General features: G+C 37.9%; 1 protein-coding gene across 1 annotated transcript in view; it reads left to right on the top strand.

Annotated features, from left to right (window-relative positions):
- The window catches only part of sema5bb (sema domain, seven thrombospondin repeats (type 1 and type 1-like), transmembrane domain (TM) and short cytoplasmic domain, (semaphorin) 5Bb), a 157,787-nt gene extending 130,845 nt beyond the window's left edge, over positions 1-26,942 (top strand). The window contains exons 14-22 of the mRNA XM_056459394.1: positions 1-33; positions 2,609-2,756; positions 6,317-6,545; positions 9,155-9,373; positions 12,401-12,571; positions 12,877-13,017; positions 13,684-13,722; positions 17,162-17,370; positions 21,462-26,942. The exon at positions 1-33 is cut by the window's left edge and continues 111 nt beyond it. Coding sequence (XP_056315369.1) covers positions 1-33; positions 2,609-2,756; positions 6,317-6,545; positions 9,155-9,373; positions 12,401-12,571; positions 12,877-13,017; positions 13,684-13,722; positions 17,162-17,370; positions 21,462-21,623 — 1,351 coding nt within the window. The 3' untranslated portion in view covers positions 21,624-26,942. The remainder of the gene's footprint in view (positions 34-2,608; positions 2,757-6,316; positions 6,546-9,154; positions 9,374-12,400; positions 12,572-12,876; positions 13,018-13,683; positions 13,723-17,161; positions 17,371-21,461) is intronic.
- The last annotated feature ends 370 nt before the right edge of the window (positions 26,943-27,312 follow it).

Here is a 27,312-nt window from a genome sequence, read left to right on the forward strand (position 1 = left end):
ACGCGTGTGTGTAGGACAGGCTCGAGAGGAGAGGTGAGACATCGAAACAGGTGGACAGGCTGTGATTTAGGGGTTTTCATTTACTAGATCTGATGTGGTTTGCTATTTTTACCTTTACAATTAGCTTTACAATTGCACAGTGGCTCACTGTCACCTCAAAGCAAGAAGGTCGCTGGTTCGAGCCTTGGCTGGGCCAGTTGGCATTTCTGTGTGGAGTTTGCATGTTCTCCCCATGTTGCCGTGGGTTTCCTCCAAGTGCTCCGGTTTCCCCCAAAGTCCAAACACATGCGCTATAGGTGAATTGGATGAACTAAACTGGCCGTAGTGTATGAGTGTGTGTTAATGTGTGTGTGTTTCCCAGTACTGGGTTGCGGCTGGAACGGCATCCACTGCGTAAAACATATGCTGGAATAGTTGGCGGTTCAATCCGCTGTAGCGACTCCTGATAAATAAGGGACTAAGCCGAAGGAAAATGAATGAATGAATGAATTTACTAAACCTCAAGTGGTTCCAAACTATTTAAGTTGAGTTATTTAGAGTTTCTATTTTCTGTTGAACACACACACACATAGAAAAAGATATTTTAGGACATTTTGGAAACCTGTAGCCATTGATATTTATAGATAAAACAACAATATGATGAAATATCAGCTACCGGTTTGCAACATTTTAAAAAGATCTTCTTTTGTGTTCCCCTGAAGAAAGAAACTCATACAAGTTTGAGTGAGTAAATAATGACAGATTTTTCATTTTTAGGTGAACTATCCCTTTAAGAGTCTTTCATTTAGGAGTAGAACTAAATTGGCTGCTTTTATTAATCATATTGACAACACCGACTCTGCTTTATAGATTTGTTTTGACGTCAAATGATTCAGTTCTCTAAAAACAACTTCTTTGAGTCTTTAGTTTGGAGTCGGACTAACTTGGTTAACTTTACATTGATATGCAATTAGAATGATTATCCCTCCTGTTAAATAAATAAAATATCTTTATATTTTCTATTATATTATATATTTATAATAACTATTTATTATTATATTATATTTTCTCCCCAAGTTCTGTTTAATGGAGAGAAGATTTTTTTAACACATTTCTAAACATAGTAGTTTTTATAACTCATTTCATTTCTAATAAATGATTTCTTTTATCTTTACCATGATGACAGCACATGATATTTGACCAGATTTTTTTAAGATACCAGTGTTCAACTTAAAGTGACATTTAAAGTCACATTAAAGTTATTTAATCCTAACTTTATTAGGTTAATTAGTAAAATTGGGTAATTAGGCTTGTATAACAGTAGTTTGTTTTGTAGACAATCGGAAAAAAAATATTGCTTAAGGGCGCTAATAATATTGAGCTTAAAATGGGCTGCATTTATTCTAGCCGAAATAAAACAAATAAGACTTTCTCCAGAAGAAAAATACTATAGGAAATACTGTGAAAATTGCCTTGATCCATTAAATATCACTTAATAAAGTTTTGAGAAAGAATAAATATTTCACAGTAATTATAGTGACATACATTAATAATTTTGCCCTTAAATATATATGGTAAACGTTATATTTATATTTTATTTGATTGAAGAAGTAGTGCTAACTCTTAAGAGTCATTTATTTGCTAAGTAAATAATCATCACAATAATAAATTTACATTTACATTTAGTCATTTAGCAGACGCTTTTATCCAAAGCGACTTACAAATGAGGACAAGGAAGCAATTCACACAACTATAAGAGCAGCAGTGAACACAATAACCAATAATAATATTAAATAAGTGTATTAAATCAATCCTGCATGTGTATGTCACATTTTCAGTCACTTTTATAAAATCTATTTGAATTAAAAAAAACTAACAAAGTAGAAAAGGATTGCTTTTTTGGTTTGTTTTGATTGCAAATGATTCAGTTCCCTAAAATCAGCTCCTATGATTCTTTAGTATAGAGTCAAGCTAACTTAGTTAACATTATCTTAAGTGAAGGGGACACTATACTGTCTGTGGACGCCGTCTTTCGGATGAGACGTTAAACCGAGGTCCTGACTCTTTAAAAATCATTAAAAATCCCATGGCACTTCTCATAAAGAGTAGGGATGTAATCCGGGTGTCCTGGCCAAAAATTCCCTCCATCGGCCCTTACGATCATGGCCTCTCAATCATCCCCATCCACTGAATTGGCTCTATTACTATAGCTGGTGTGTGGTGAGCGCACTGGTGTCGTTGTCCTGTGGCTGCCGTCGCATCATCACTGGTGGTGAAGTGGGGAGACCCCTCTCTCATGATTGTGAAGCGCTTTGGGTGCATGGCTATACACAATAAATGCGCTATATAAATACACATTACTTACTTACTTTATAGATTCAATTGAAGACATAGTATCAACTCTTAAGAGTCATTCATTTGGTTGATTTCTAACTAAATAACAAAGTGAACATAATAACCAATAGTCATCTTATAAGTGTATCAGATTAATCCTTTATGTGTGTGTCACGTTTTAAAGCACTTGGATAAAATCTATTTGAATAAAAAATAGAAAAGGGTTGCTTTTGTCAGAAGCACTTGCTAATTACAAATCAATGCATGCATTATAAAACGTTTGTGTGTGATTCAGACTGTGTAATGAGAAGAATCCATGTCCTGTGCCGGTGTCCTGGGTCTCTTGGAGTGCCTGGTCCAAATGTAGCGTGGCCTGCGGTGGTGGAGTCCAATCCCGCGTCCGAACCTGCGAGAATGGCAACACGTGTCCTGGATGTCCTCTGGTATGGTCTTCAAATGGTCATATACTGCAAAAATAAAGGCTTTTAAAGATATTAAATTTGTTGTCTGTATATCTAACAATTCTTAAATTAAGAAGCATTTTCGAGACAAGTAAAACATATAGTCTTGTTTTTCAATTCAATTCACCTTTATTTGTATAGCGCTTATACAATGTAGATTGTGTCAAAGCAGCTTCACATAAAAGGTCACAGTAAATAGGAACAGTGTAGTTCAGTTTGTAGTGTTTAAGTTCAGTTCAGTTTAGCTCAGTTCAGTGTGGTTTAATAATCACTACTGAGAGTCCAAATATTGAAGAGCAAATCCAACGATGCGCAGATCTACAGATCCCGAACCATGCAAGTCAGTGGCGACAGCGGAGAGGGAAAAAAACTTTGCCTAATTGGCAAAAGTGAAGAAAAAAAAACCTTGAGAGAAACCAGGCTCAGTTGGGCACGGCCATTTTAATTTCTCCGCTGGCCAAACGTCTTGTGCAGAGCTGCAGTCTCAGCGGCAGAGGCTGGAAGCTGGCTTCAGCGAAGACTCGTCTGTCCCTGGAGCGTCACAGGAATCAGTCTCATGTTCTCCACTTCTCCATGACCACCACATTAGCTGCTCAGGATACGGCCTGGTCCAGGATATGGAAACCTTGGGATCATCTCTTCGTTGGTCTTGGATCGAATCAGTGACTCTGCATAGTCTGAGGGCCTCGGGAAGAGTATCCCCAGGTGGAAATGGAGAATAAAGAGAATAATTAGCGTAGCTGCTGTTCATAGTGTATATAAACTAGATGCAGATCCTGTGTGGAAGCCCGCTAAGTGGTGCACTGAGTGTATGCTTTACTAAACAGATAGGTCTTTAATCTAGTTTTGAATAGGGAGAGTGTGTCTGAGCCTCGGACGTTATCAGGAAGGCTATTCCAGAGTTTAGGAGCTATAAATGAGAAGGCTCGGTTTTAAGAAATAATATGTCAAAATTAAGTGACTTTTTCATTAAAACAAGCAAAAGTGGTGAGCAAAATAAGCTTATATTAAATGAACGGCAAGATTATTTTGCTTACGACATTGGCAGATTATTTTCCATGTTTTAAGGAAAAACTGACTTAATTTCGATTAATTTTGAAACATTATTTCTCAAAATAAGACAATATTTATTTTGTGAAAATGCTTCTTGATTTAAGACTTTTTAGATACCCACCAAGCAACGTCATGTTTAAAAGACATCCAATAGACATCTAAACACAGACATTTTGGATATAACAAGGCTACAATTAGGCTAATCTAATAGACATATAACAATAGACTGGTCATTAAATAGACAGATTAGACAGACTTCACATGTGTAGACATTGATTTCTATGTATTTGATGACTATGGTCAATATTTGGACTATTGTTAGACATCTATTAGATTTTACCGAAATTTAGCCTTGTTTTAGCCAGGAGGTCTATGTTTAGATGTCTATAAGATGTATATTAGACATCTTTTAAACATAAAAAATGCTTGCTGGGTATTTGGACTAGAAACAAGACAAAAAAATTAAGTAAGAAAAGCATTTTTGTATTAAAGGGATAGTTCACCTAAAAATTTAAATATTGTAATAATTTATTAACCCTTTACTTGTTTCAAACCTTCATGAGTTTCTTTCTTCTGTTAAACCTAAAAGACAGGGCATGACATTAACACAGACAGACAGACACCCGCACTAGCCACTTTGGCTGGTTGAAAATAATGTTTTAATTACCATTGCTGCCTCGTCCCTAAAGATTAGAATTTTAGTTTAAGACCGTTTGCCAATGTGCATGCAAATGTGCTCTTAGAATCGAGAAGCAGCACGATTGATAACTGTTCGCGCGAGCAAAAGAAAGCAGGTGAATACCGAATGAGAGGATGATCAGGCACACGGTGAGATACAGGCGATCCTCACTCACTGACGTTGTGACCGAGGCACAGCTGATGTGATGCGCACGAGTGCTTAAAAGCTCCCGTTTCCTTGCGCAAAACAACCATGTCTGAAAACACAACTGGTGTGATCGCTTCTCTCTGAAATAGATTGGAAAAAAAATCGGTGCTCGTGCAGCCACAGTCCTTCTGCTTTCAAGAGATCTCCAGATTTAGTGTATGCAGCAGCGGTTGCCGCTTTCACTTTAACCATATTTTGAACAGATTATTACTGAGCTGAGCACATGATCATCCTTTCATTATCGCACACAGAATGTTTTTCACCTGCTTTCTTTTACCTGCAGTTATTTTTGTTAATATGGTTTAATTATCATCCTTTACAATAACATTGCTTTAATAAGAGATTAACTCTCCATTTATCTATAGTTACCTGGTGATCTGAGACCTTTAGTCTGGACAAACTCCTGTGTATAGTTCTATAATGGATAAATGACAATAATTTTTAGATGTCAATTGTTTTAAGAACATTTTAGTTAAATAAGAAGTGTATATATACAGCTATATTTAGCTTGTTTTGACACATTATTTACTAAATTCTTAGTGTTGAGCCCTTAAAAGTCATGTGAAATAAAAAAAGTTTAATTAACGTGGAGGCATGTGGACATGTGGTCATTTTTAGCATGCAAAAGTCAAATTTATGCATATAAAACATTTTCCCAACAACACAATTGTCGCTAGTGTGGAGCTCGAGTGTCCAGCAGGCGCGCCATTGTGATCGATGACTCTCGCTTGTTTATTAATGCCTGTGACAGCAGTGACGTAATTTTGAAAGTGAAGTGTCGCTGTTTGATTCGTACTCGTAATCAGGACTTCGTGTCTGGGAGAAACTGTAATTCGTGTGTGTAAAGTACACCCATAGTAAATTTATCAGTCGTAAATAAACAGACAAAGAAAATGTCGTATCTGTGTCTGTTCTAATCGCAGGTTTTGAAATTGTACCCTCGTAAAATTACGAGTACGTTCCGTTTTCCTTTACGATTTTATAATTACGGATGCGTGAATTTTATTTACGCACGAAATATTTATGACAGCGATTTTATTCCATAGTTTTGACACATTATTCAAGATTTGTGGCAAGGACATAATTAGTTTGGTGTGGCCAGAAAAAAATTAGCTAATTCTTCGTGTTGAGCCCTTAAAAATAGTTGAATTAACGTGGAGGCATGTGGACGTAACACAAAAATTAAAATGTAGTCATTTTTAGCATGCAAAAGTCAAATTTATGCATATAAAACATTTTTCCAACAACACAATTGTCGCTAGTGAAAATGGCGAGTGGCTAGTAACGCTGGAAAACTAGTAGCCACAGTGGCTGGTGATCAAAAAAGTTCATGTCAAGCCCTGCTAAAAGATATTTTGAAGAAAGCTGGAAACCCGACTTCCATAGGATTTGTTTTTCTACTATGAAAATCAGGTTTCCAGCTTACTTCAAAATATCTTCATTTGCATTGTGCAGAAGAATGAAATAATTAAGGTTTTGGAACCACTTAAGGGTCAGTAAATAGTGAGCAAGTTTCATTTTTGGGTGCACTATCCCTTTAAATCAGCAAAAGCCCTAATTCCCCCAGAGGCTTCATTTGTAAAGTGTGTGTTGCTGCATCTAGGAGTATAGAGCGTGTAATTTGGACTCGTGTGCCGAAGTGAGGCGAACGACACCGTGGACCCCCTGGTATCCTGTTAATGTGACTCAGCTGGGAGCCCGGCAGGAGCAGAGAGTCCGGTATACCTGCAGGGCTCTGCTGGCGGACCCTCACGACTTACAGCTCGGCAAACGCAAGATAGAGACGCGTCTCTGTCCCACCACTGATGGAGCTGCTGCCTGCGAGACTGACGGTACACACACACACTGGTACAGCTATCTAAATAGGGACTTCCCATTGATGTAATGATTTTTATACTGTACAGACTGTACTGTATGTTCTATCCCCCTTAACCAACCCTCATAGAAAACAAGCTGCAGTTTTACAGTTTCAAAATAGTTCATTTAGTTTGATTTAGGAGCTGTTTTCTTCATGGGGAACAAAAAAAATGTCCCTGCAATGTCAAGAATTAATGCTATTGCTATACAATATAAGGAATACAAGAAACAGACATACCACAGCCTCAGCATTATTCTTTTGCCCACTGAACTAGTAAACTAGCACTGCATAATAACAAATAAATAATAAATTAATTAGGCGGCGCGATGGCTCAGTGGTTAGCGCTGTCGCTTCACAGCAAGAACGTCCCAGCTGGGTCAGTTGGCATTTGTTTGTGGAGTTTGCATGTTCTCCCCGTGTTGGCGTGGGTTTCCTAAGCGTGCTCCGGTTTCCCCCACCGTCCAAACACATGCGCTATAGGTGAATTGGATGAACTTGGTCATAGAGTCTGTGTGTGTGTGAGTGAATGTGAGAGTGTATGGGTGTTTCCCAGTACTGGGTTGCGGCTGGAAGGGCATTCGCTGTGTAAAACATATGGCGAAATAGTTGGTGGTTCATTCCACACTGCACTGTAAATAAGTTAATTAATTAATTAAGTTCTATAAAGTTAGAAATTAATAAAGTACTTAAGAAGTTATTTGGCTCATAGCACAATAAGAAGCACAATTTGGCTCATAGTTTTGTGATACTACTACTACTACTTATTCTTATTTTATTATCTTTTTAATTATTATTTTCATTGTTGTGATAATGGTATGATTACTAAGTAAAATAAAATATTATTAATATTTTGTTTCACTGTCATTATTTAAACTGACAGTATTTACAAAAAAAATCACAGTAATTTTATTTTTTAAAAAATTAATTTTTATTATTTGTGGTAAATTAGGATTTTTATTTAAAGTACAACTGAAAAATGTCAATATTTATCCTAATTTCAAACATTAGACCAGTCGTGTCCACACTCGGTCCTGGAGGGCCAGTGTCCTTTAGAGTTTAGCTCCAACCAGGGGCGTCGCTAGACCCAATTCAGTGGGGCACGTGCCCCAGTAAAAATCTCCAGTGCCCCAGTAAATGCATTGAGATATGAATTACTTCATATGCAAGTGTATTTATTAAGAGCGGTAATTCAGAAATAAAGACGTTATTCTCTATGTGCAACCGAACCAACGCTGGTGAAAGCAATGTAATCAAAAAGCAAACTGACGCGTCTCCGCGTGTGCGCAGAGAACCTCTGCGCATGCACCTCTGGCACGCGCTGCTCTCACACTCGCTGCTCTTCTGCCGGTGCGAGTCCCGGTAGTTCACATACGCTCCAAAAAAGCAGGCTACCTGCTTGTTACACGCCGCTCATGCATTGTAAAACCAGCGTAACAGCCTTTTTTGTTTTGCAAATCGACAAAACTAAAGTTTAAACAATTAGATGGTGATCTTACTAAGCATGGCTCCTGAAGCAAAAAGGAGGGATGACGAGTCAGGTAGGTAAGACTTAATAAACCTAATTCTCTGCCATGTGACAAGTCTACAACAGATAATTCTATAACACAATATTTTGTATTTTATTGAATTGTCTATAGAATTTCATTCAAATGAAATTAATATTTATGCAAAAGATTTCTTAAATGATCTCAGCATATCACTCCAGTTTTGTCTAAACATTGTTTTCCAGTTACATTTAAGATTATTTAGAAGAATAATTGTATATTAATAAGAATACTTTTATTTATAATAAATGTATATATATATATATATATATATATATATATATATATATATATATATATATATATATATAATTTTTTTTATTTTTTATTTATTTATTTATTTTTTAATTATTATTTTGAGGGGGGAGGGGGGGATAGGGGAAGGAGGTACGTGCCCCAGTAGAGCTTTATGTCTAGTAACGCCCCTGGCTCCAACCCTAATCAAACACATCTGAACCAGCTAATCAAACTCTTACTAGGTATACTAGAAACTTCCAGGCAGATGTGTTGAAGCAATTTGGAGCTAAAGTCAGCAGGACACCGGCCCTCCAGGACCGACTTTGGACATTAGACTCTTAAGTTTTTATTTTTTACCCCCAAAAAACTGCAGGAATCTTCTTAATTAATTTGCTTAATGCACAGCTTTCCAATACAAATATGGGAAAATGATTGGTAAATGTTGTGTTTACAAATGCACAATATAAAATGTAATGCATTTGCAGTGGAGGTGTGTGTGTGGAATGCCGTTTACTTTAAAGCAAAGAATTTCGGAGATGCTGAAAATACTGTATAATGAGCTGTTCAGGTGTAAATAAACACAGTACAGTGCTTCATTCTGAACCATGCAATACTGTATTTATGTTTTTAAGTAGCGTTTGCGATTTGACACTTGCAAATGAACACAGTGAAGCTTGCAGTACAAATATTGTATTTCTTTAATTTATAGCTTTGCAATCTGATGATATTACAAACAACATCAGTTTTATCTGGATTCATCATGCATCTCAGTCATAACACCATAATGCTTTTATGTTTGCAGGTCTGGTTGAGGATTTGTTGAGAATGGGTCGACCTGTAACACGAGTGCAAGGAGCCGCCTGGGCATCATGGGAAACATGGTCTACATGTTCAAAAGAATGTTCCAAAGGTTTCCGCACACGCAAACGCTCCTGTGCCGCACCGGATGGCAAGAGCACACCGTTCGCCTGCAGCGGAGCTCCGGTCGAGTATCAGGACTGCAACACTCAACCCTGCCCAGGTCAGACAGGACGATATGATACTTACAGACTTACATTTGACTTACAGAATAATTTATATTATATTATATATTTTTTTCAAAACATTTTCTCAGTATTTCTTATTATATTCTTCCACTGGAGAAATTCTTGCTTATTTTAGTTTGGCTCAAATATATTTATTTATGTTTCTTTAAATGTAAAAAAATTAAGATGTATTAAGCTGAATATCAGTATCTTTAAAAACATATACATATGAATAAAGTATTATGTACTGTCACTGTGGCAAAGATTAAAGAAATTAGTTTTTAAAACTATTATGTGATAAAAAATGTGTAAAAAAAAAACCTCTTTAAAACAAAACTTTGGAAATATTTGTTAAAATGAGCTAAAAAATGGGCTAGAAAATGCTGTCGTCAACTGTATGTAATAAATATTTTTTAAATAACTAATAATGGTTGTAAAAATAATAAAGAAAAAATAAAACAAATGATTTTTTTAATAGCTCCTATATTACCCCTTTTACAAGATTTAAGTCTTCAGTGTCTCCAGAATGTGTCTGTAAATTTTCTGCTCAAAATACCCATAAGATCACTTATTATACCCTGCTGAATATGTGAATTTTGGAGTAAGAGGACAGTGTAGCAGTTTTTGATGTCTGTGCCTTTAAATGCAAATGAGCTGGTTCTCCCCGCCCACTGTTCCCACGTGCGTGTCTGCTTCTCCTGCATTATGTCAGATAAACAGCAGTCAGTGACGAATTATGTAGCCGGGGGTACGTATGGCTGCATTTCATTTTTTTAAAAGAACACTACGGGGCGGTGTGACGTCGTTCCTTTTCGCGCTTACCGGCTGACAGCTTACCCTGTGTGGAGGGCTTTCCCGCCGCAACCAGTTTGTTCAGTTAGCTTATCGTGTACGTCGGCGGACTTGAGACGCAGAGAGGAGATCACCACGATGACGACGGGGTTTGAGTCCGGGAAAGAACGGTTCCAGAAATCAGGTAAAATGAAAACCGAATCCAAAAAATAAAATGAACGAGTGAATAACAGGGTGAGAATGTGGTGAAATCCGAAAACGTGGTAAAAATCAAACGAGGGCTTTTCTTTTTCTGGATGGCTTTTGTAAATCGTTGGTTGGGTTTTAGGGAAGTAAGTGGGTGGGCGGGTCAATCGATAAAATTGGTTGGGTTTAGCGAAGGAGGAGTCTGTCGATTTGTCGGCCGGCCAGTCAGTCATCCGGTCATTCAGCCAGTCAGACAGACGTTCGGTCGACAGCGGCCTCTGGTGGGTTTACGCGAGAACAGCGGGCACGAACGGCACTCGCGAGAGAAATTTGAGATACGAAAAAGCGCACGCAGCAGCCTCTCGTGGATTCCCGAAAACAAAAACTGCAAAAATACAAAACTGCAAAAACTGCAAAAATGTCTTTTCAAATACTCAAAGAATTGAAAGAGATGGAAATATGATTGCTATTAGTATGGCTACTATGGCGAAGGCTTAAACAGAGCAGTGCTCATAATATCGAGCGAAAGAAAAAAAAGACAGCTGTGAAACATAACCTGCTTTGTATTTTTGTAGGAAACAGTTTAGATCTGTTTAGGTGTGTGAGTTATTGCCGTCTCTCACTGAATGTGTCAGGAATATCGAAAAACAAAACCAACTTAGCGCCTTTAGCGCCCCTCACAGAGCTTGATCCACGCAGGTATTTCTCCCCTTGGGTTTTAGGTTTTGAAAAGGGAAAAAATTCCACCACCCCGTCCAAACTTTAAGGATACCGGGTATCAGATTTGCACAATGCATATGCACAACGCTTTGGCTTGTTTCCCTCGCTTGAAAGCTTAACTGTGCGTTCACACCGAAAGCGGTGAGAGCCTCCAAAGTTGCTACATTGATCTCATATTTAAAGGAGCCGTTGCAGCATATCAGTTATGTTCCTGCATAAAACATGCTGTCTAGCGTGAAAATGTTGTGCACTTCTTATCAAATTCATTTAACAATGGAAGATCAAGTTACGTGCACTGTGACTTTGCTCCATTTTATTATCCAATATGTCCATATGTCTAAAATATCCTGAAGCAGCAATACTGTTTTGTATTGTCGCGTGAGATTCCCGCTTTTTAAAAGATAAATATATATAACATCAATGCACATCAGTAACTCGCCAGTAACTTATTTAATGCATGCTCCTGTAAGAAAACATTGTAAATAATTGAAAATCCGGTGACCGCAATAATCAAACCCTTGGGAACAACTGTGGTCGGAACCAAAGTTCACAGGTTTGTGTTCTCTGTACTCCTCTCAAGCAGTGGACTTCTTTATTCTGAACTGCGTCATAGTTCATTACCATAAAGTTGACTTGATTTCAACTCTCCTCGACGCCCACACCGGCGAAGACACGCCGCACTGCTTCTCGCTGCTTATTGCCGCCGGCTCTCATTGAAAATGACTGACTTCCGGCTACTTTGATGCTCTCAGCGCTTTCGGTGTGAACGTACGGTAACAGAGCCCCTGCGCGTTGCTACGGTTGCTACGTCACGATTGGTGGGTGGCGGTTTTTGGGTGTGGCTTAGCGAAGGGTCAATTACATTGCGATCTTTTCTTTATAACATACATGCACTGTTTTACAAAAACTTGTGAAAGTCATTCTTGAGGTGCAGCTGATCACAGAGAGTTGGAACAGATCTTTTAGTCCTGTTCTGTGGACATTTATATACGTTACTACGGAGACTTGTTAATACACTCCAGTCAATTAATTTGGTGGGCCGGGAAACTGCACTCCTACATCTTGTTGCGGTAGACCTCAAAATCACAGGGATTTGGATCCTTTTTTAACATCTAGAAAATCTAAAAAAGAGACTTGTTGTGTTTGTATCATATATTTCAATATGACTGTGGACACACTATACCTACACACAGTTCTGTCCACTTCCAAACATTGATTTTGCTTTATGGCTGCCCTTTAAGTAAATAAAAAGGATGAAGATGACCAGATTGAACAATTAAATGCTACCAAACAAGTTGTGTAATAGTGGGTGTTGTTTTTTTTAGTGAAGGGGGCATGGTCATGCTGGTCTTCCTGGTCTCAGTGCTCTAATTCCTGTGGTGGAGGTCATTACCAGCGCTCCCGTTCCTGCTCGAACCCTGCCCCGGCTTATTCTGGAGACATCTGCATCGGCCTGCACACTGAGGAGGCGCTCTGTAACACACACGAGTGTGAAGGTAAGGAAACACAACACTTTTTTAAAGGGGAGCTATTAGGCAAAATCACTTTTATAAGGGGTTTAAACACAGTTGTGTGGCAACAGTCTGTGAATATAACCAGCTTCTAGTGGTATTCGTTTTATTTTTAATAATCCCACTTTATAATCTCTTGTTGATCTCTCCCTCATTGGCATAGGATGTTAGTCTTGTTTCGAATCTGTTGCTGACACATAGGCATTTGTAGCTCCGCCCTCTTTTGGAAAGACCACAATCTCAATAATGGTTATTAAATGTGTTCTGTTTTTCCTTCTCTGCTGTTTCAGGTGGGTGGGGGGCGTGGTCAGAGTGGGCGGAGTGTAATGGGGAGGGGCTTCAGCTCCGGGCTCGTACATGTGAAATAAGCCCCGCCTCCTGTCTAGGAAACTCCACGAACCAGAGACAGTGTCGGCCCAATGAGAGCGCAGGTCAGTTCAGTTCCCTCTTTTCCTTCATTTCTAACTCTTAAGGCTCGTACACAACTGGACGCTTTTCGTTTGCGTTTATCGTCAGCATTTTTTGAGACAGATTCAAACCCAAGCGATTTTCACTGGCGTCGAGCAGAAGATCATGCAAAATCACTCCTTGATGTTAGATGGCGCTAACATCAACAGAAGTAGACAGAAAGTTGACACGCTTGTTGTTATGGATGGTTCAAGTAGCAGCTCCAGCTCTAGCGATGATGAAATGATTATTGTTCACCAGTGCAATAAGCAGCTCCACGTTCATATCGCCTCTGGGCATCTTCTTCAATGTGCGCTTGCTTTGACAGTTTTGCGCTTGAGCGCCTCCAAGTGCTGTTTACTGTAACATCAGCAGCTCGGTACACGTGAACAAAAGTGCCAATCTGATTGGTGGAGAAGGTTTTGACGCAGCGCATCAAAACAAAAAAACGAGCATGAGGCGTTTCTTTAAAAATTACGCTTTTACACCTGCCGTTTTAGGCGTTGGTGTGCACGATCACATTGACGACCTTTATTTAGTCACGAGGCGTTAAACGTCGACGGAAAACGTAAGCAAAAAGTGTCTCGAAATGCACGGGCCTTTAGACTGCAGAACTGCTTGATAAACACTCATCCTGTTCTTAACTCTAGTGCTGTCAAAAGGACAGAAGAGGAGCACAAACTGTGGAGGTGAGTCGAAAACTTACACCACCAGATAAAAGACTGGAACCAGTCAAATTTGTTCATGTTTTAAAAGAAGCCAATTTAACTCACCAGGGCTGCATTTATTTGATGGATTATACAGTTAAAATCTGTTACGTTTAGAAATAATATTACCATTTTAAATAACTCTTTTCTTATTGAATGTAGTTTCAAATGTAATTCATTGCTGTGATTCAAAGCTGAATTATTCCAGTCTTCAGTGTCACGTGATCCTTTATAAATTATTATAATATGACGATTTGCTGTTCCATTATGATCAGTTATTATCACTAATAATGATTCTTACAGTTATCAGTGCTGAAAACTTTTTGTCTTGCTTCATAGTGTTTTAATTTCAGGATTCTTTGATTTAAAAAAGAAAGTCCAAAATAATAGCTTTGATGTGCAATCTTTTTTTTTTAAATAGTGTATTATAAATGTTTTTACTTTCACTTTTGAAACATTTATTGATGAATAAAAGCAATTCAATTTGTAATGGTACTATTGAATGATATTGCATCTGTTTCTCAAACTGACAACATTAATTATAATATCATTAATAATAATAATAATAATAATAATAATAAAAACAATAATAATATTAATAATGAAAACAACAACAACAACAATAATAATAATAATCAAAATAATAATCAAAATAATAATAATAATAATGAAAACAATAATAATAATAATAATAATAATAAAAATAATAATAATAATAAAAATAAAATAATAATAATAATAATAATAAAAATAATAATAATAATAATAATAATAAAAATATCAATAATAATAATAATAATAAAAACAACAACAATAATAATAAACACAACAATAAAAATAATAATAATAAAAACAATAAAAATAATAATAAAAACAACAATAATAATAATAATAATAACAACAATAATAATAATAATAATAATAATTATTATTATAATAAAGGGCAGCATGGTGGTGCAGTGGGTAGCACAATCGCCTCACAGCAAGAAGGTCACTGGTTCGAGCCCCGGCTGGGTCAGCTGGCATTTCTGTGTGGAGTTTGCATGTTCTCCCCATGTTGGCGTGGGTTTCCTCCGGGTGCTGCAGTTTCCCCCACAGTCCAAACACATGTGGTATAGGTGAACTGAATAAGCTAAATTGGCCATTGTGTATGAGTGTGTATGGGTTTTTCCCACTGATGGGTTGCAGCTGGAATGGCATGCGCTGCATAAAACATATGCAGGATAAGTTGATGGCTCATTCCTCTGTGGCAACCCCTGATTAATAAAGGGATTAAGCCGAAAAGAAAATGAATGAATGAATCAATAATAATAAATGTTTCGTCTTGAGCAGATCATGATACTAGAATATTTTAGGGATTATGTGACACTGCAGACTAATAATGCTTAAAGAGCCCATATTATACATGAAATATGGTCATATTTAGGTTGTAATGGTCTCCAACAACAGTCTAATATGCATGCAAGGTCATAAAACACTTTGATGGTCTTATAATCTGCATTTATTTTTACCTAATTATCCCAGCGACTCCCATATGAATCGTTCAGCGATTCATTTGTTCCCAAACCCCTCCTCAGCGCAAAGCTAATCTGCGCTGATTGGACCGATGACAGCCTGCTGCGATTGGTCGACAGTGACAGGCTTCAGCACGAGACAGAGTGAAATGCCCAGCTGGTAATCAACTATATAAAAGTAGTCACAGTGCATACACGCTTCATAGTGTAAGGCTTTTTTCACACACACACACAACCCTCCTCAGAAGAACTGGGGAGATTGACACGAGTCTCTCTCTCTCCCTCTCCCTCTCCCTCTCTCTCTCTCACACACACACACAACGCTCCTCAGAAGAACTAGGGAAAGCGACGCTAGTCTCTCTCTCTCTCTCTCTCTCTCTCTCTCTCACACACACACACACACACACACACACACACACACACACACACACACAACGCTCCTCAGAAAAACTAGGGAAAGCGACGCGAGTCTCTCTCTCTCACACACACACACAACGCTCCTCAGAAGAACTAGGGAAAGCGACGCGAGTCTCTCTCTCTCTCTCTCTCTCTCTCTCTCTCTCTCTCTCACACACACACACACACACACACACAACGCTCCTCAGAAGAACTAGGGAACGTGACACGAGTCTCCTGTCTCCTAGCTTACGATCGATCGCCATAGCAACGACAAACGGCAGTGGAACGCGAGCTCACAAAAGTCTTTAACGTTAAATCCGTAAACAAAGCGGCACGCGTCGCGTTTTTAACGTGGCTTACATGTGATAAGAGAATATAGAGTAACTGCGTGTACTGTACCAGGTTAACAACTCATCTTTGGGTAGAGACTGTCAATATTATCCATCTGAGCACAGCGTGACTTCATTGGACCGGCGGCGTCTGTGTGTGTGTGTCTAGTGTTTTTTCTGTGTTAGTGGGCGGGGCCGCAGGTTTCAAATCTCCCTGGTTTGCGCGCGTAACTACTGGCGAGGCTTGTGTTTCGTGGCTGCGTCATCGCGAAACACCTAATGACTCGTTATCAAGGCGACTCGTTTGAAGCACTATGAGTCGACTCTTTTATAGATGAATCAATAGTTTTAAACACTGTACACTTACAGATTTAAGCCTTAGCTGGATATTTCACTTCACTTAGAGCTGTGTTACACACTACATGGAAGGGCATTTTCAAAAACCCATAATATGGGCTCTTTAAAATTCAGCTTTAAATCACAATAATTAATAACATTTTAAAGTACATTCAATAAAACTATACCTGAGCTATTTTCTTTGCCTCTGGCTTAGCTATAAATGGAGAGTACGAAGAAAATATGTATGTTTATATCTGTTTTCTTTCTTTCTTCCCTTTTTTAATTAATTAATTATTTATTTCTTTCATTCATTTATTTTTAATTTTTTTACCGCTGTACCTTTTGAGATTTGTTTTTATTTATTTTTCTGTTTACAGCCCAAAATGTTTTTATTTATAATGTTATTTGATTTTCTTATTATTATTATTATTATTACTATTATTATATTTAACATAATATTATAAATATTATTATTATATATTAGTGTCATTATAGATTACTGTTTGTTTCAGAGAGGAAGAAAATGTGAGCTAATTTTGTTTTCTGCTGATAGATTGGAACAATTGATGTCTTACTGACTCTTCATATTTAATACTGTAACTCTCTGACTGATATGCTTCAATAAAACTACATTCAATAAAATAATAGTTATTTAATAGTCCATTTCACAATTTCTCAGTTTTTATTAAATAAACACAGCCTTTGTGAGCAGAATAAGCTCGTTATAAAACATTAGCAAATCTCAAACTTCCATACTTTGGACTAGTTGTGTACATGAAGCAGCTTTCAGGCTGTGATGTGGTTATTGACTGTAGATGAACATGACTTGATCTCCTGCAGGGTTTTCTGTCTTCCACCTGGTTCTGACTGGCGCGTGTTGTTTTCTGGGAGCCGTTTTAATGTCCATCCTGGTCTATGTGTACTGTCAGAGACTCCGCAAACCTCCTCAAGAATCTGCAGTCATCCATCCCAGCACCCCCAACCATCTCCATTATAAAGACAACAGCTGCGCGCCCAAGAATGATTTATACACACCCATGGAGTTCAAGGTATCCCATCAGGCCACAGTGCTCTCTCTTTAATTAGCGGTCCTTAATTACATTTAGTCACTTACAAATAATATGTCATAATACATTATTAGTAATTTAGTCATAATATAAATGAGGTTTATTTTGTTGTTAATTGCAGGTTCAACCAGAACACAGATAAGGGCAAATAATAAACTGTACTGGAGTTGTTTAATTCTTAGTATATTAAGTAAATCCACCTGATCTTTTAAAGTGAAGGAGAAAAGAGAAAACAATTAAAGAAACAAGGACAAAAATCATAATTAGCCAGTTAATGAAGGAAAGCTTTATTTGAAGAAAGGTGTGATGACTTTATAATCATAGCCTGACCCATGTTATGAATATGAAGACTTTATGGATACTCATATGCATCATGAAATGTCATTTACTTTATGCAACCCAGGCTCATTCTGAAAACGTACCGATATATATATATCTGGAGAGTGCCAAATACGTCCCAGGAGTTGTCGCGAATCCACCAGAGGCCGCTGTGTACGCTTTTTGAGATCTTAAATTTCTCTCACGAGTACCATTCGCTCTTGCTCTTCTCGTGTAAATCCACCAGAGGCCGCTGTTGACTGACTGACTGATCGACTAACCCACCCTCCTCCTTCCCTAAACCCAACCAATAGTATTTTCAAAAGCACCGATTTACCCGCCCACCCACTTCCCTAAACCCTACCGACAATTTTAAAAAGCAATCTAGAAAAAGAAAAGCCCTTGCTGGATTTTTACCACGTTTTCGGATTTTACCACATTCTGTTATTTACTTGTTTGTTTTATTTTTTGGATTCTGTTTTTGTCTTACTGGAACCGTTCTCAAACCGCACTCAAACCCCGTCGTCGTGGTCAACTCTTCTGCGTCTTAAGTAGCTCGATGTACATGGCGAGCTAACTAGACAAACTGGTAACAGCGGGAAAGCCGTCGATACGGAGGTAAGCGGTCAGCAGGTAAGCGCGAAAACTAACGACGGCATACCTCAACGTAGCATTCATTTTAAAAACCAAATGCAGCCATACGTACTTCTGGCTGCATAATTCGCGATCTCCAGAAATACAGGGCTACGTTTTCTGAATGAGCCCATGTTGTAGTTATGTAATTTTTTATGCGAAGGTGACTTTGTTTGAGAGGTCTTTGTTATGACAACTTGACATAAACAGATACCTCACAACCTGTCTTTGTCATGACAACTTAACATTACCAAGACAACATAACTTGTCATAAATCTGTTATAAACATAATTGTAACAAGACCTTTGTGTCATGAATTTTTTTCTGATCACATTTTTAGTGGAACAAAATGAATTTGCTATTAAAAGTTCTCAATAAAATTGTTCATTTTATAACAGCATCATTAATATTTCATGACATTTAATGACAAATTCAATTTGTACCACTGTAGTTATTAAAGTCAATAAAAATATAAATTTTCTGATGTCTGTTACAAAATTCACGACACAATTACAATGGCCTCATGACAATGAACACAAATGCTCGAAATGACAAAATCTATCATTTTTTCCTTTGAAATTTTGAAGAAATGTTATCAGACCTTCATTTTACTCAAACACATGCCTAATAAATCCAGAGAAACTTTATTTTGTTCCATAGATTCATATATACAGTGTTCAACATACTGTAAATGAGTGCACCCCTTGCATATGTCACTTTTCAATTCATATTTTATATAGGATGCTTTACAATAATATATTCATGCATATACATTAGATGTCAGTAGTCGGTACCAAAGCCAAAACTGGACAACTTAGGATCACAATCCAAAAATGTGAACACCCAAATTAATATATTGGGGAAAAATATTAAAAAAAAATAATGTATAAACCGTAAAAATCAAGAGAAAACTTCTCATTTAAATTTAATTGTATTATCTTTCTATTCCTAAACATGTCAGCTGACCAAACTCTTATTCAATGGATAAAACTGTTTAATAAAACTATTTTGTTTAAATGCACCAAAAAAAATGATTGGATATATTCACTAATAAATGTATAAAATATTCATTTTCTAAAGTGGGTGTACTCATTTATGCTGAGCGCTGCATATGTTCATATTTGGGTCCAGTTGACATCTGATATTGTAAAATCTAGTTCTCCTTCAGCAGCTGAGAATCACAACAAGAATCAAAATCTGTCACAAAAAAATCTAAGTCTCCCGTCCTGTAAATCTGACTTACAGTTGAAGTCGAAATGATTAGCCCTCTTGTGCACTTTTCTTTCTTTCTTGTTTAAATATTTCCCAAATAATGTTGAACGGAGAAAGGAATTTTTCACAGTATGTCTGATAATATTTTTTCTTCTGGAGAAAGTCTTATTTGTTTTATTTCGGCTAGAACAAAAGCAGTTCTTCATTTTTTCAAAACCATTTTAAGATCAAAATTATTAGCCCCCTTAAGCAATATTTTGTTCGATTGTCTACAAAACAAACAGTCATTACACAACAGGGGTGCCCAAAGTTTTGCTTAAAAGGGCCAAAAACCAAACTTGATTGAGGGGTGTGGGCCGAAGTTAAAGATAACAAACTGCATTACATTAAATTTGCCATGGGTAATTTCTAATTTATTTGCATATTATTTAAAAATAACTAGAAAACATTGCTTTAAAACATTAAATAATGATTCAGTATCATTTTTAAGGTTTTATAATGGATTTATTACAGTAAAAACATAAATAATCCCATTTATAACACAATGGAGTTCAATGTTGAATACACTACTCGAGCTGCTCCTGCCTTTACCTTGATTTGTTTGCCGATGTCTTGTGCATTTGTCAAATGACAGTATTTACATTTTAAAAGTCTGATTCATTAACAACATTTCATTTTAGTTGGCTTTTTTGTAGCTCAATTAAACAAAGAAACAAATGTTTACATTCAGTTCAAAATGACGTATCTGTCGAAGGCATTCACCCCAACCAACTCCACATCATTTTCCCTTTTCAGATGGCATGGTAGGCCAAACCAAAGGTTACCATGGGCTAACTTCGGCCCTACTTTGCGCACCTCTGTTATACAATGACTTGCCTAATTACCCTAACTTGCCTAATTAACCTAGTTAAGCTTTTAAATGGAAAAATATCTATTAAAATATTTAACCCAGGCTCATTCTGAGAACGTAGTCCCGGGGACGTTTCTGGAGACTGCGAAATACGTCCCGGGAGGTACATATTTTTGCAGTTTTTGTTTTCGCGAATTTGCGAGAGGCCGCTGTGCGCGCTTTTTCCCACGCCATTCTCGCGTAAACCCGCTAGAGGCCGCTGTCGAACGACCTTCTGCCTGGATGACAGGATGATTGACTGTGCGACCGGCCAATCGGCTGACCCACCCTCCTCCGTCCCTAAACCCAACCAACGACGATTCACAAAAGCCGTCCAGAAAAAGAAAAGCCCTCGTCTAATTTTGACCACGTTTTCGGATTTTGACCACATTCTCACCCTGTGACGAACTTGTTCGCTTCATTTTTTGGATTTTGTTTTTGTTTTCTTACCTGATTTCTGGAACCGCTCTTCCCCGGACTCGAACTCCGTCGTCGTCAGCCCCTCTCTGCGTCTCGAGTCCGCCAGAGTACACGAAGAGCTAACCGGACAAACTGGTTGCAGCAGGAAAGCCCTCCACAAGGAGGCAAGTGGCCGGCTGGCAAGCGCCGAAAGGAAGGCGTCACACCGCCCCGCAGCGTTCGCTTAAAAAAATGAAATGCAGCCGTACGTACCCCCGGCTACGTATTTCGCGGTCTCCAGAAACGTCCACGGGACTACGTTTCTCAGAATGAGCCAGGGTTGAAAATATTATTTACTGTCATCATGGCAAAGATAAAATCTTAATCAGTTAATAGAAATGAGTTATTAAAAATGTTTAGAAATCTTTCCGTTAAACAGAAATTGGGGAAAAAAATAAACAGCGGGGCTAATAATTCTGACTTCAACTGTATCATTCTTCATTTTCATTTTGGGTAGAGCAATCACACCACAGGACCTGCAGAATGATGCAAAACACTCCGTGGCCCTTGAAATGTTAAAGAGTCTTTCTGTTTCTCACTGTTTTTTTGTGCATTCCCGCAGACTCTCAATAAGAACAACCTGCTTCCACCAGATGAAAGCTGCAACTTCTTCCCGTCGCCTTTACCACAGACCAACGTCTACACCACCACATATTACCCATCTCCACTTGGCAAATACGACTTCCCTTCAATGGATTCACCATGCAGCTTCATGCACAGCTGATGCGCAAAAACACACACACTCTTTTCCCCATCTCATGCTTTCTCAGGGTGAGTGACTGACTGCGCTCACACACCCTCATCAGTCCATGCAGACGCAACGCATGGATCCACACGAAGGTCGAGCGCATAATCTGCATCTCATTATATGCGGGAATATGCGAAGGAGTGATGTTGGGATAAGACGAGCCCATGTAGATTTTTTTGTTGTTGTCGTAGCATTTCCTTTCCTAAATGTCATCTCAGACTGGAAGTCACGGGTTCAGTCGTACACACGTGTCGTAATAACTCACAAAAGCATGCACACTTCTTAAAGAGCGAGAGGAACTCTGGGATATTGGCTATTCAAGCTTAAAAATAGGCATGTGTGTTGTTTCGTAATAGAACGAACTCAACACAGAACTCGATGAAGCGTCGATAAACATCTCACAGTACGCCTGAACATCTGTTTCCCTTCATTTCTCTCCTGCTCCAGAACTCAGTGTTGAGATACATGGATTACAGTAATGCTACTGGTTATTGTACAGAGATGTACAGTATGAAGGCGTCTAATGAAAGACTCAAGCTCATATGATGTCCACACACCGTTACACATCTGTTCACCAGTGTGAAGATGTCTGTCAGACGCTTGATAAAGGGATCATTCGAGCGAATGTGACAGATCTGCCATCATTTCCTCAACCTCGTGTCATCACAAACATGTATGAGTTTCTTTCCTATGGCATACAGTAGGAGATTTCCTCTGTGGATTAATTGCAGGATATAATGAAGCCTTTTTCACATTTCCGAGTTTCTCAGTAGGGGAAGTCGTCATAATTGGGTAAACTTAGGGGAGAGTACAACAAATCATTGTTTTACAATCACATTTGCTTAAATAATAATAGAAAATCGCTACAATGGTGTTATTAAGACGTTCGGAAAAAGGAAAACAATATTGTGAGACTGATAACAGCAGCCGGAAGAGTGAACAACGTCAAATTTACGGTCTCGCCCACATAGATTCTGCATTAGAAACACACCTCGCACAAACGGTAATTCGTTATTTTGTAATTTGACGCAAAGATTATATAGTACATACATCCATTCATTCATTTTCCTTCTGCTTAGTCTCTATTTCAGAGGTACATATAAAGACATATAAATATACAGGGCATGACATTAACACCTGCCAACCTGGCAAATGCGGGTAGATGTCAGCTGTGGCGGGTTAGACAGACACCCGCACTAGCCACTTTGGTTGGTTAAAAATAATGTTTTAATTACCATTGCTGCCTCGTCCCTAAAGATTAGAATTTTAGTTTAAGACCGTTTGTCAGTATATGTGCAAATGTGCTCTTAGAATCGAGAAGCAGCACGATTGATAACTGTTCACGCGAGCAAAAGAAAGCAGGTGAACACCGAATGAGAGAATGATCAGGTGCATGGTGAGACACAACCTCTGTGAAGTTGGTATCATATAAAAATAAATAATCCCCAAAACTATGCCATTCATTTGTGCTACGTTTTTGCCGCAAAAACGAACGTTTGTGCTGATTTGGGCTCTGAGATATTAAGAATTATTTTTTGGACCGTGTGACGTCACTTTCCACCCCATGTTGCTCAAATCACTCCAAATCAACACAGTTAGTTTGTGCTCGATTTGTGCCATTAAAACAAACACTGTATCTGTTTTCCTTGTTTAGATAGAACCAAAATATTTTAAGAGCAGTGACGTCACTCTCCACCCCCTTTTCTCTAAATCGCACAAACCTGGTGTCATTCGTTTGTGCTGGATTTGTGCTGGTTTGTATCGTTAAAATAAACACTCATCTATTTTTATTGTTTAGATTGAGCCTATTCAAAATATTTCAGGAGCTGTACGTCACTCAACTTCAAAATAATGCTTAATATCTCAGACCTCAAACTAGTACATAAGTTCGTTTTTGCGGCACAAACGTAGCAGAAACGAATGGCAAAGTTTTAGGGATTATTTATTTTTATGGGGTGCCAACTTCACGGAGGTTCAGGCGATCCTCACTCACTGACGTTGTGACTGAGACACAGCTGATGTGATGCGCACGAGTGCTTAAAAGCTCCCGTTTCCTTGAGCAAAACAACCATGTCTGAAAACACAACTGGTGTGATCGCTTCTCTCTGAAATAGATTGGAAAAAAAATCGGTGCTCGTGCAGCCACAGTCCTGCTGCTTTCAAGAGAGCTCCAGATTTAGTGTATGCAGCAGCGGTTGCCGCTTTCACTTTAACCATATTTTGAACAGATTATTACTGAGCTGAGCACGTGATCATCCTTTCATTATCGCACACAGAATGTTTTTCACCTGCTTTCTTTTACCTGCAGTTATTTTTGTTAATATGGTTTAGTTATCATCCTTTACAATAACATTGCTTTAATAAGAGATTAACTCTCCATTTATCTATAGTTACCTGGTGATCTGAGACCTTTAGTCTGGACAAACTACTGTGTACAGTTCTATAATGGATAAATGGCAATATTTTTAGATGTCAATTGTTTTTAAGAGCATTTTAGTTGAATAAGAAGTGTATATATACAGCTATATTTAGCTATTTAGTTTTGTATGGAATAATATCACTGTCATAAATATTTCGTTGACTTAATCAACAGATGTCCTGTTATAGTTGAACACCGTTCAGTGATTCCCTGAAAGACTCTGCGCTCGCTGCCTGTAATGTTAGCTCTCTATCCTCGGCCCTTTCTTAATTTTGATTCTGTAAAATGTCCAAGAAACACAGCGAAAATGGACCTCATTAAGTCTCAACCTTTATTACAGCTCATGACGGACATTTCTCAAAGAGGGAATAACAGAAATCTTGCCCGAGACAGTGTGTGTGGAGCTCGAGTGTCCAGCAGGCGCGCCATTGTGATCGTTGACTCTCGCTTGTTTATTAATGCCTGTGACAGCGGTGACGTAATTTTGAAAGTGAAGTGTCGCTGTTTGATTCGTACTCGTAATCAGGACTTTGTGTCTGGGAGAAACTGTAATTCGTGTGTGTAAAGTACACCCATCGTAAATTTATCAGTCGTAAATAAACAGACAAAGAAAATGTCGTATCTGTGTCTGTTCTAATCACAGATTTTGAAATTGTACCCTCGTAAAATTACGAGTACGTTCCGTTTTCCTTTACGATTTTATAATTACGGATGCGTGAATTTTATTTACGCACGAAATATTTATGACAGCGATTTTATTCCATAGTTTTGACACATTATTCAAGATTTGTGGCAAGGACATAAGTAGTTTGGTGTGGCCAGAAAAAAATTAGCTAATTCTTCGTGTTGAGCCCTTAAAAAAGTTCTTAATTAACGTAGAGGCATGTGGACGTAACACAAAAATTAAAATGTAGTCATTTTTAGCATGCAAAAGTCAAATTTATGCATATAAAACATTTTCCCAACAACACAATTGTCGCTAGTGAAAATGGCGAGTGGCTAGTAACGCTGGAAAACTAGTAGCCACAGTGGCTGGTGATCAAAAAAGTTCACGTCAAGCCCTGTAAATATACATATGTTTTAAAAATATATATAAATAATAAAAACGTTCAAGGATTTAAGATTATGATGACCGCTAAACGCATCGTAACAATCTTGTGAAAGGGTCCATAGGGCTGCACGACACTGGACAAATCTGATATTACGATATTTTGTTTTTCTGCAATAAATATTGCGATATGACTACAGTTTCACAAGATGGTTTAAATAGCTCTATTGATGGTTTTCTGGGCACGTCATGATTTTGCCAAGTACGATGTGATCCAGGATTAACATCTATGTCGATCCTGGAACATCATATCTGTTGAAAAATGTAATCCATACCTATTCCCTACCCCTAAACCCAACCATAACTGATAATTGTTCCCAAAATCAGAGGTGAGTTAGACAACAATCATGTAGAAGTGCATAACTCTAACCGTAAGCCTAAACTTAACATAAACGATAAACATACCCCTTAAATCTGATTGGCTGATTGGAATGTTGTTTCAGGATCAGCACAGATGTTCATCCAGGAACATGTCCTACTTGGTGAAATCAGGTTGGAGGTTTTCTGGGGCGTCTAACAGCATTCAGGTACAATTGAATAATCACAATGCAAAAGCAATTCTACTTTCTTGTTCAATTATCTAAAAATTGTAAATCAACAATTGATTGTAAATCAAAATGTAGATCAAGTTAAAATATGAGTCAAAATTTGCAGTTTTTAATTAAAACAAGCTAAATTATCTGCCAATGGGGTAATTAAAACAATCTTATTTCCGCTTTGAAATGTAGATATTTGGACTAGAAACAAGACAAAAAATTGTAATAATTAAAAACAATTCATCTTTGTAATGGGTGGCACGGTGGCTCAGAGGTTAGCACTGTTGCCTCACAGCAAGAAGGTCACTGGTTTGAGTCCCGGCTTGGCCAGTTGGCATTTCTGTGTGGAGTTTGCATGTTCTCCCCGTGTTGATGTGGGTTTTTTCCAGGTGCTCCGGTTTCCCCCACAGTCCAAACACATGGGCTATAGATGAATTGAAGACACTAAATTGGCGGTAGTATATGAGTGTGACTGTGTATGGGTGTTTCCCAGTACTGGGTTGTGGCTGGAAGGGCATCCGCTGCGTAAAACTTATGCTAGGTGGTTCATTCCACTGTGGCGACCTCTGAAATAGAGACTAAGCAGAAGGAAAATGAATGAATGGATGTATTTTGTATGTATTTTGATTCATTAAAGTGTTTGAAAGAGTAGCTTCAGTAAAGAAAGTAAAAAAGGTTTTGACATGACTAAACTATGTCAGGATGTTTAATTTTATGCAAATTATTTCTTTAAAATGAATGGTATGAAACAGCTCAGTGTTCTGTTGAAACTAAAGGGATGTAAGTTTGTAAGTGTGTATATTTGTAGCTGCCATTATATATTTATACACAGATGTTTTTTGGATGGAATCAGGTATTTTTCCTGCTATAACTCACAGCAAACACAAGACTTCTGTTGACTGAGTCATATGTACAGTGTTCACATTTTTCTGTCTATGTTCCTGATTCATGAAAATGTCTTCTGGAGTATTTGTGTCGATTCTTTCCTTTGAGTCCAGATGAACTTTGATGCGGACTAGAGTCTGGCTGTAAACAGTGTTTGTGTTGACTGGAGGACGAGCAGAAGTGAGCGCTGATGGACTTTTATCCGCTGATGTTGCATAGATGCAGACAGACAGACAGACAGGTCTCTATGCAATGAAAACACGATCACTGCCTTTATACACTGTGAACCTTTTGCTATGTTTTATATGTTGTACATTGTAAAAAAAAAATAAAGAAATATCCAACTGGGTGTCAAAACACCACCATTTACTTTCTTCTGTCAAGAGTTTTATCTGTCTATCTATCTATCTATCTATCTATCTATCTATCTATCTATCTATCTATCTATCTGTCTATCTGTCTGTCTGTCTGTCTGTCTGTCTGTCTGTCTGTCTGTCTGTCTGTCTGTCTGTCTGTCTGTCTGTCTGTCTGTCTATCTATCTATCTATCTATCTATCTATCTATCTATCCATCTGTCTGTTTATCCATCCATCCATCCATCCATCCATCCATCCATCCATCCATCCATCTGTCTGTTTATCTATCTATCTATCTATCTATCTATCTATCTATCTATCTATCTATCTATCTATCTATCTATCTATCTATCTATCTATC

This window comes from Danio aesculapii, chromosome 6 (assembly GCF_903798145.1).
Source record: "Danio aesculapii chromosome 6, fDanAes4.1, whole genome shotgun sequence".
Taxonomy (NCBI): domain Eukaryota; kingdom Metazoa; phylum Chordata; class Actinopteri; order Cypriniformes; family Danionidae; genus Danio; species Danio aesculapii.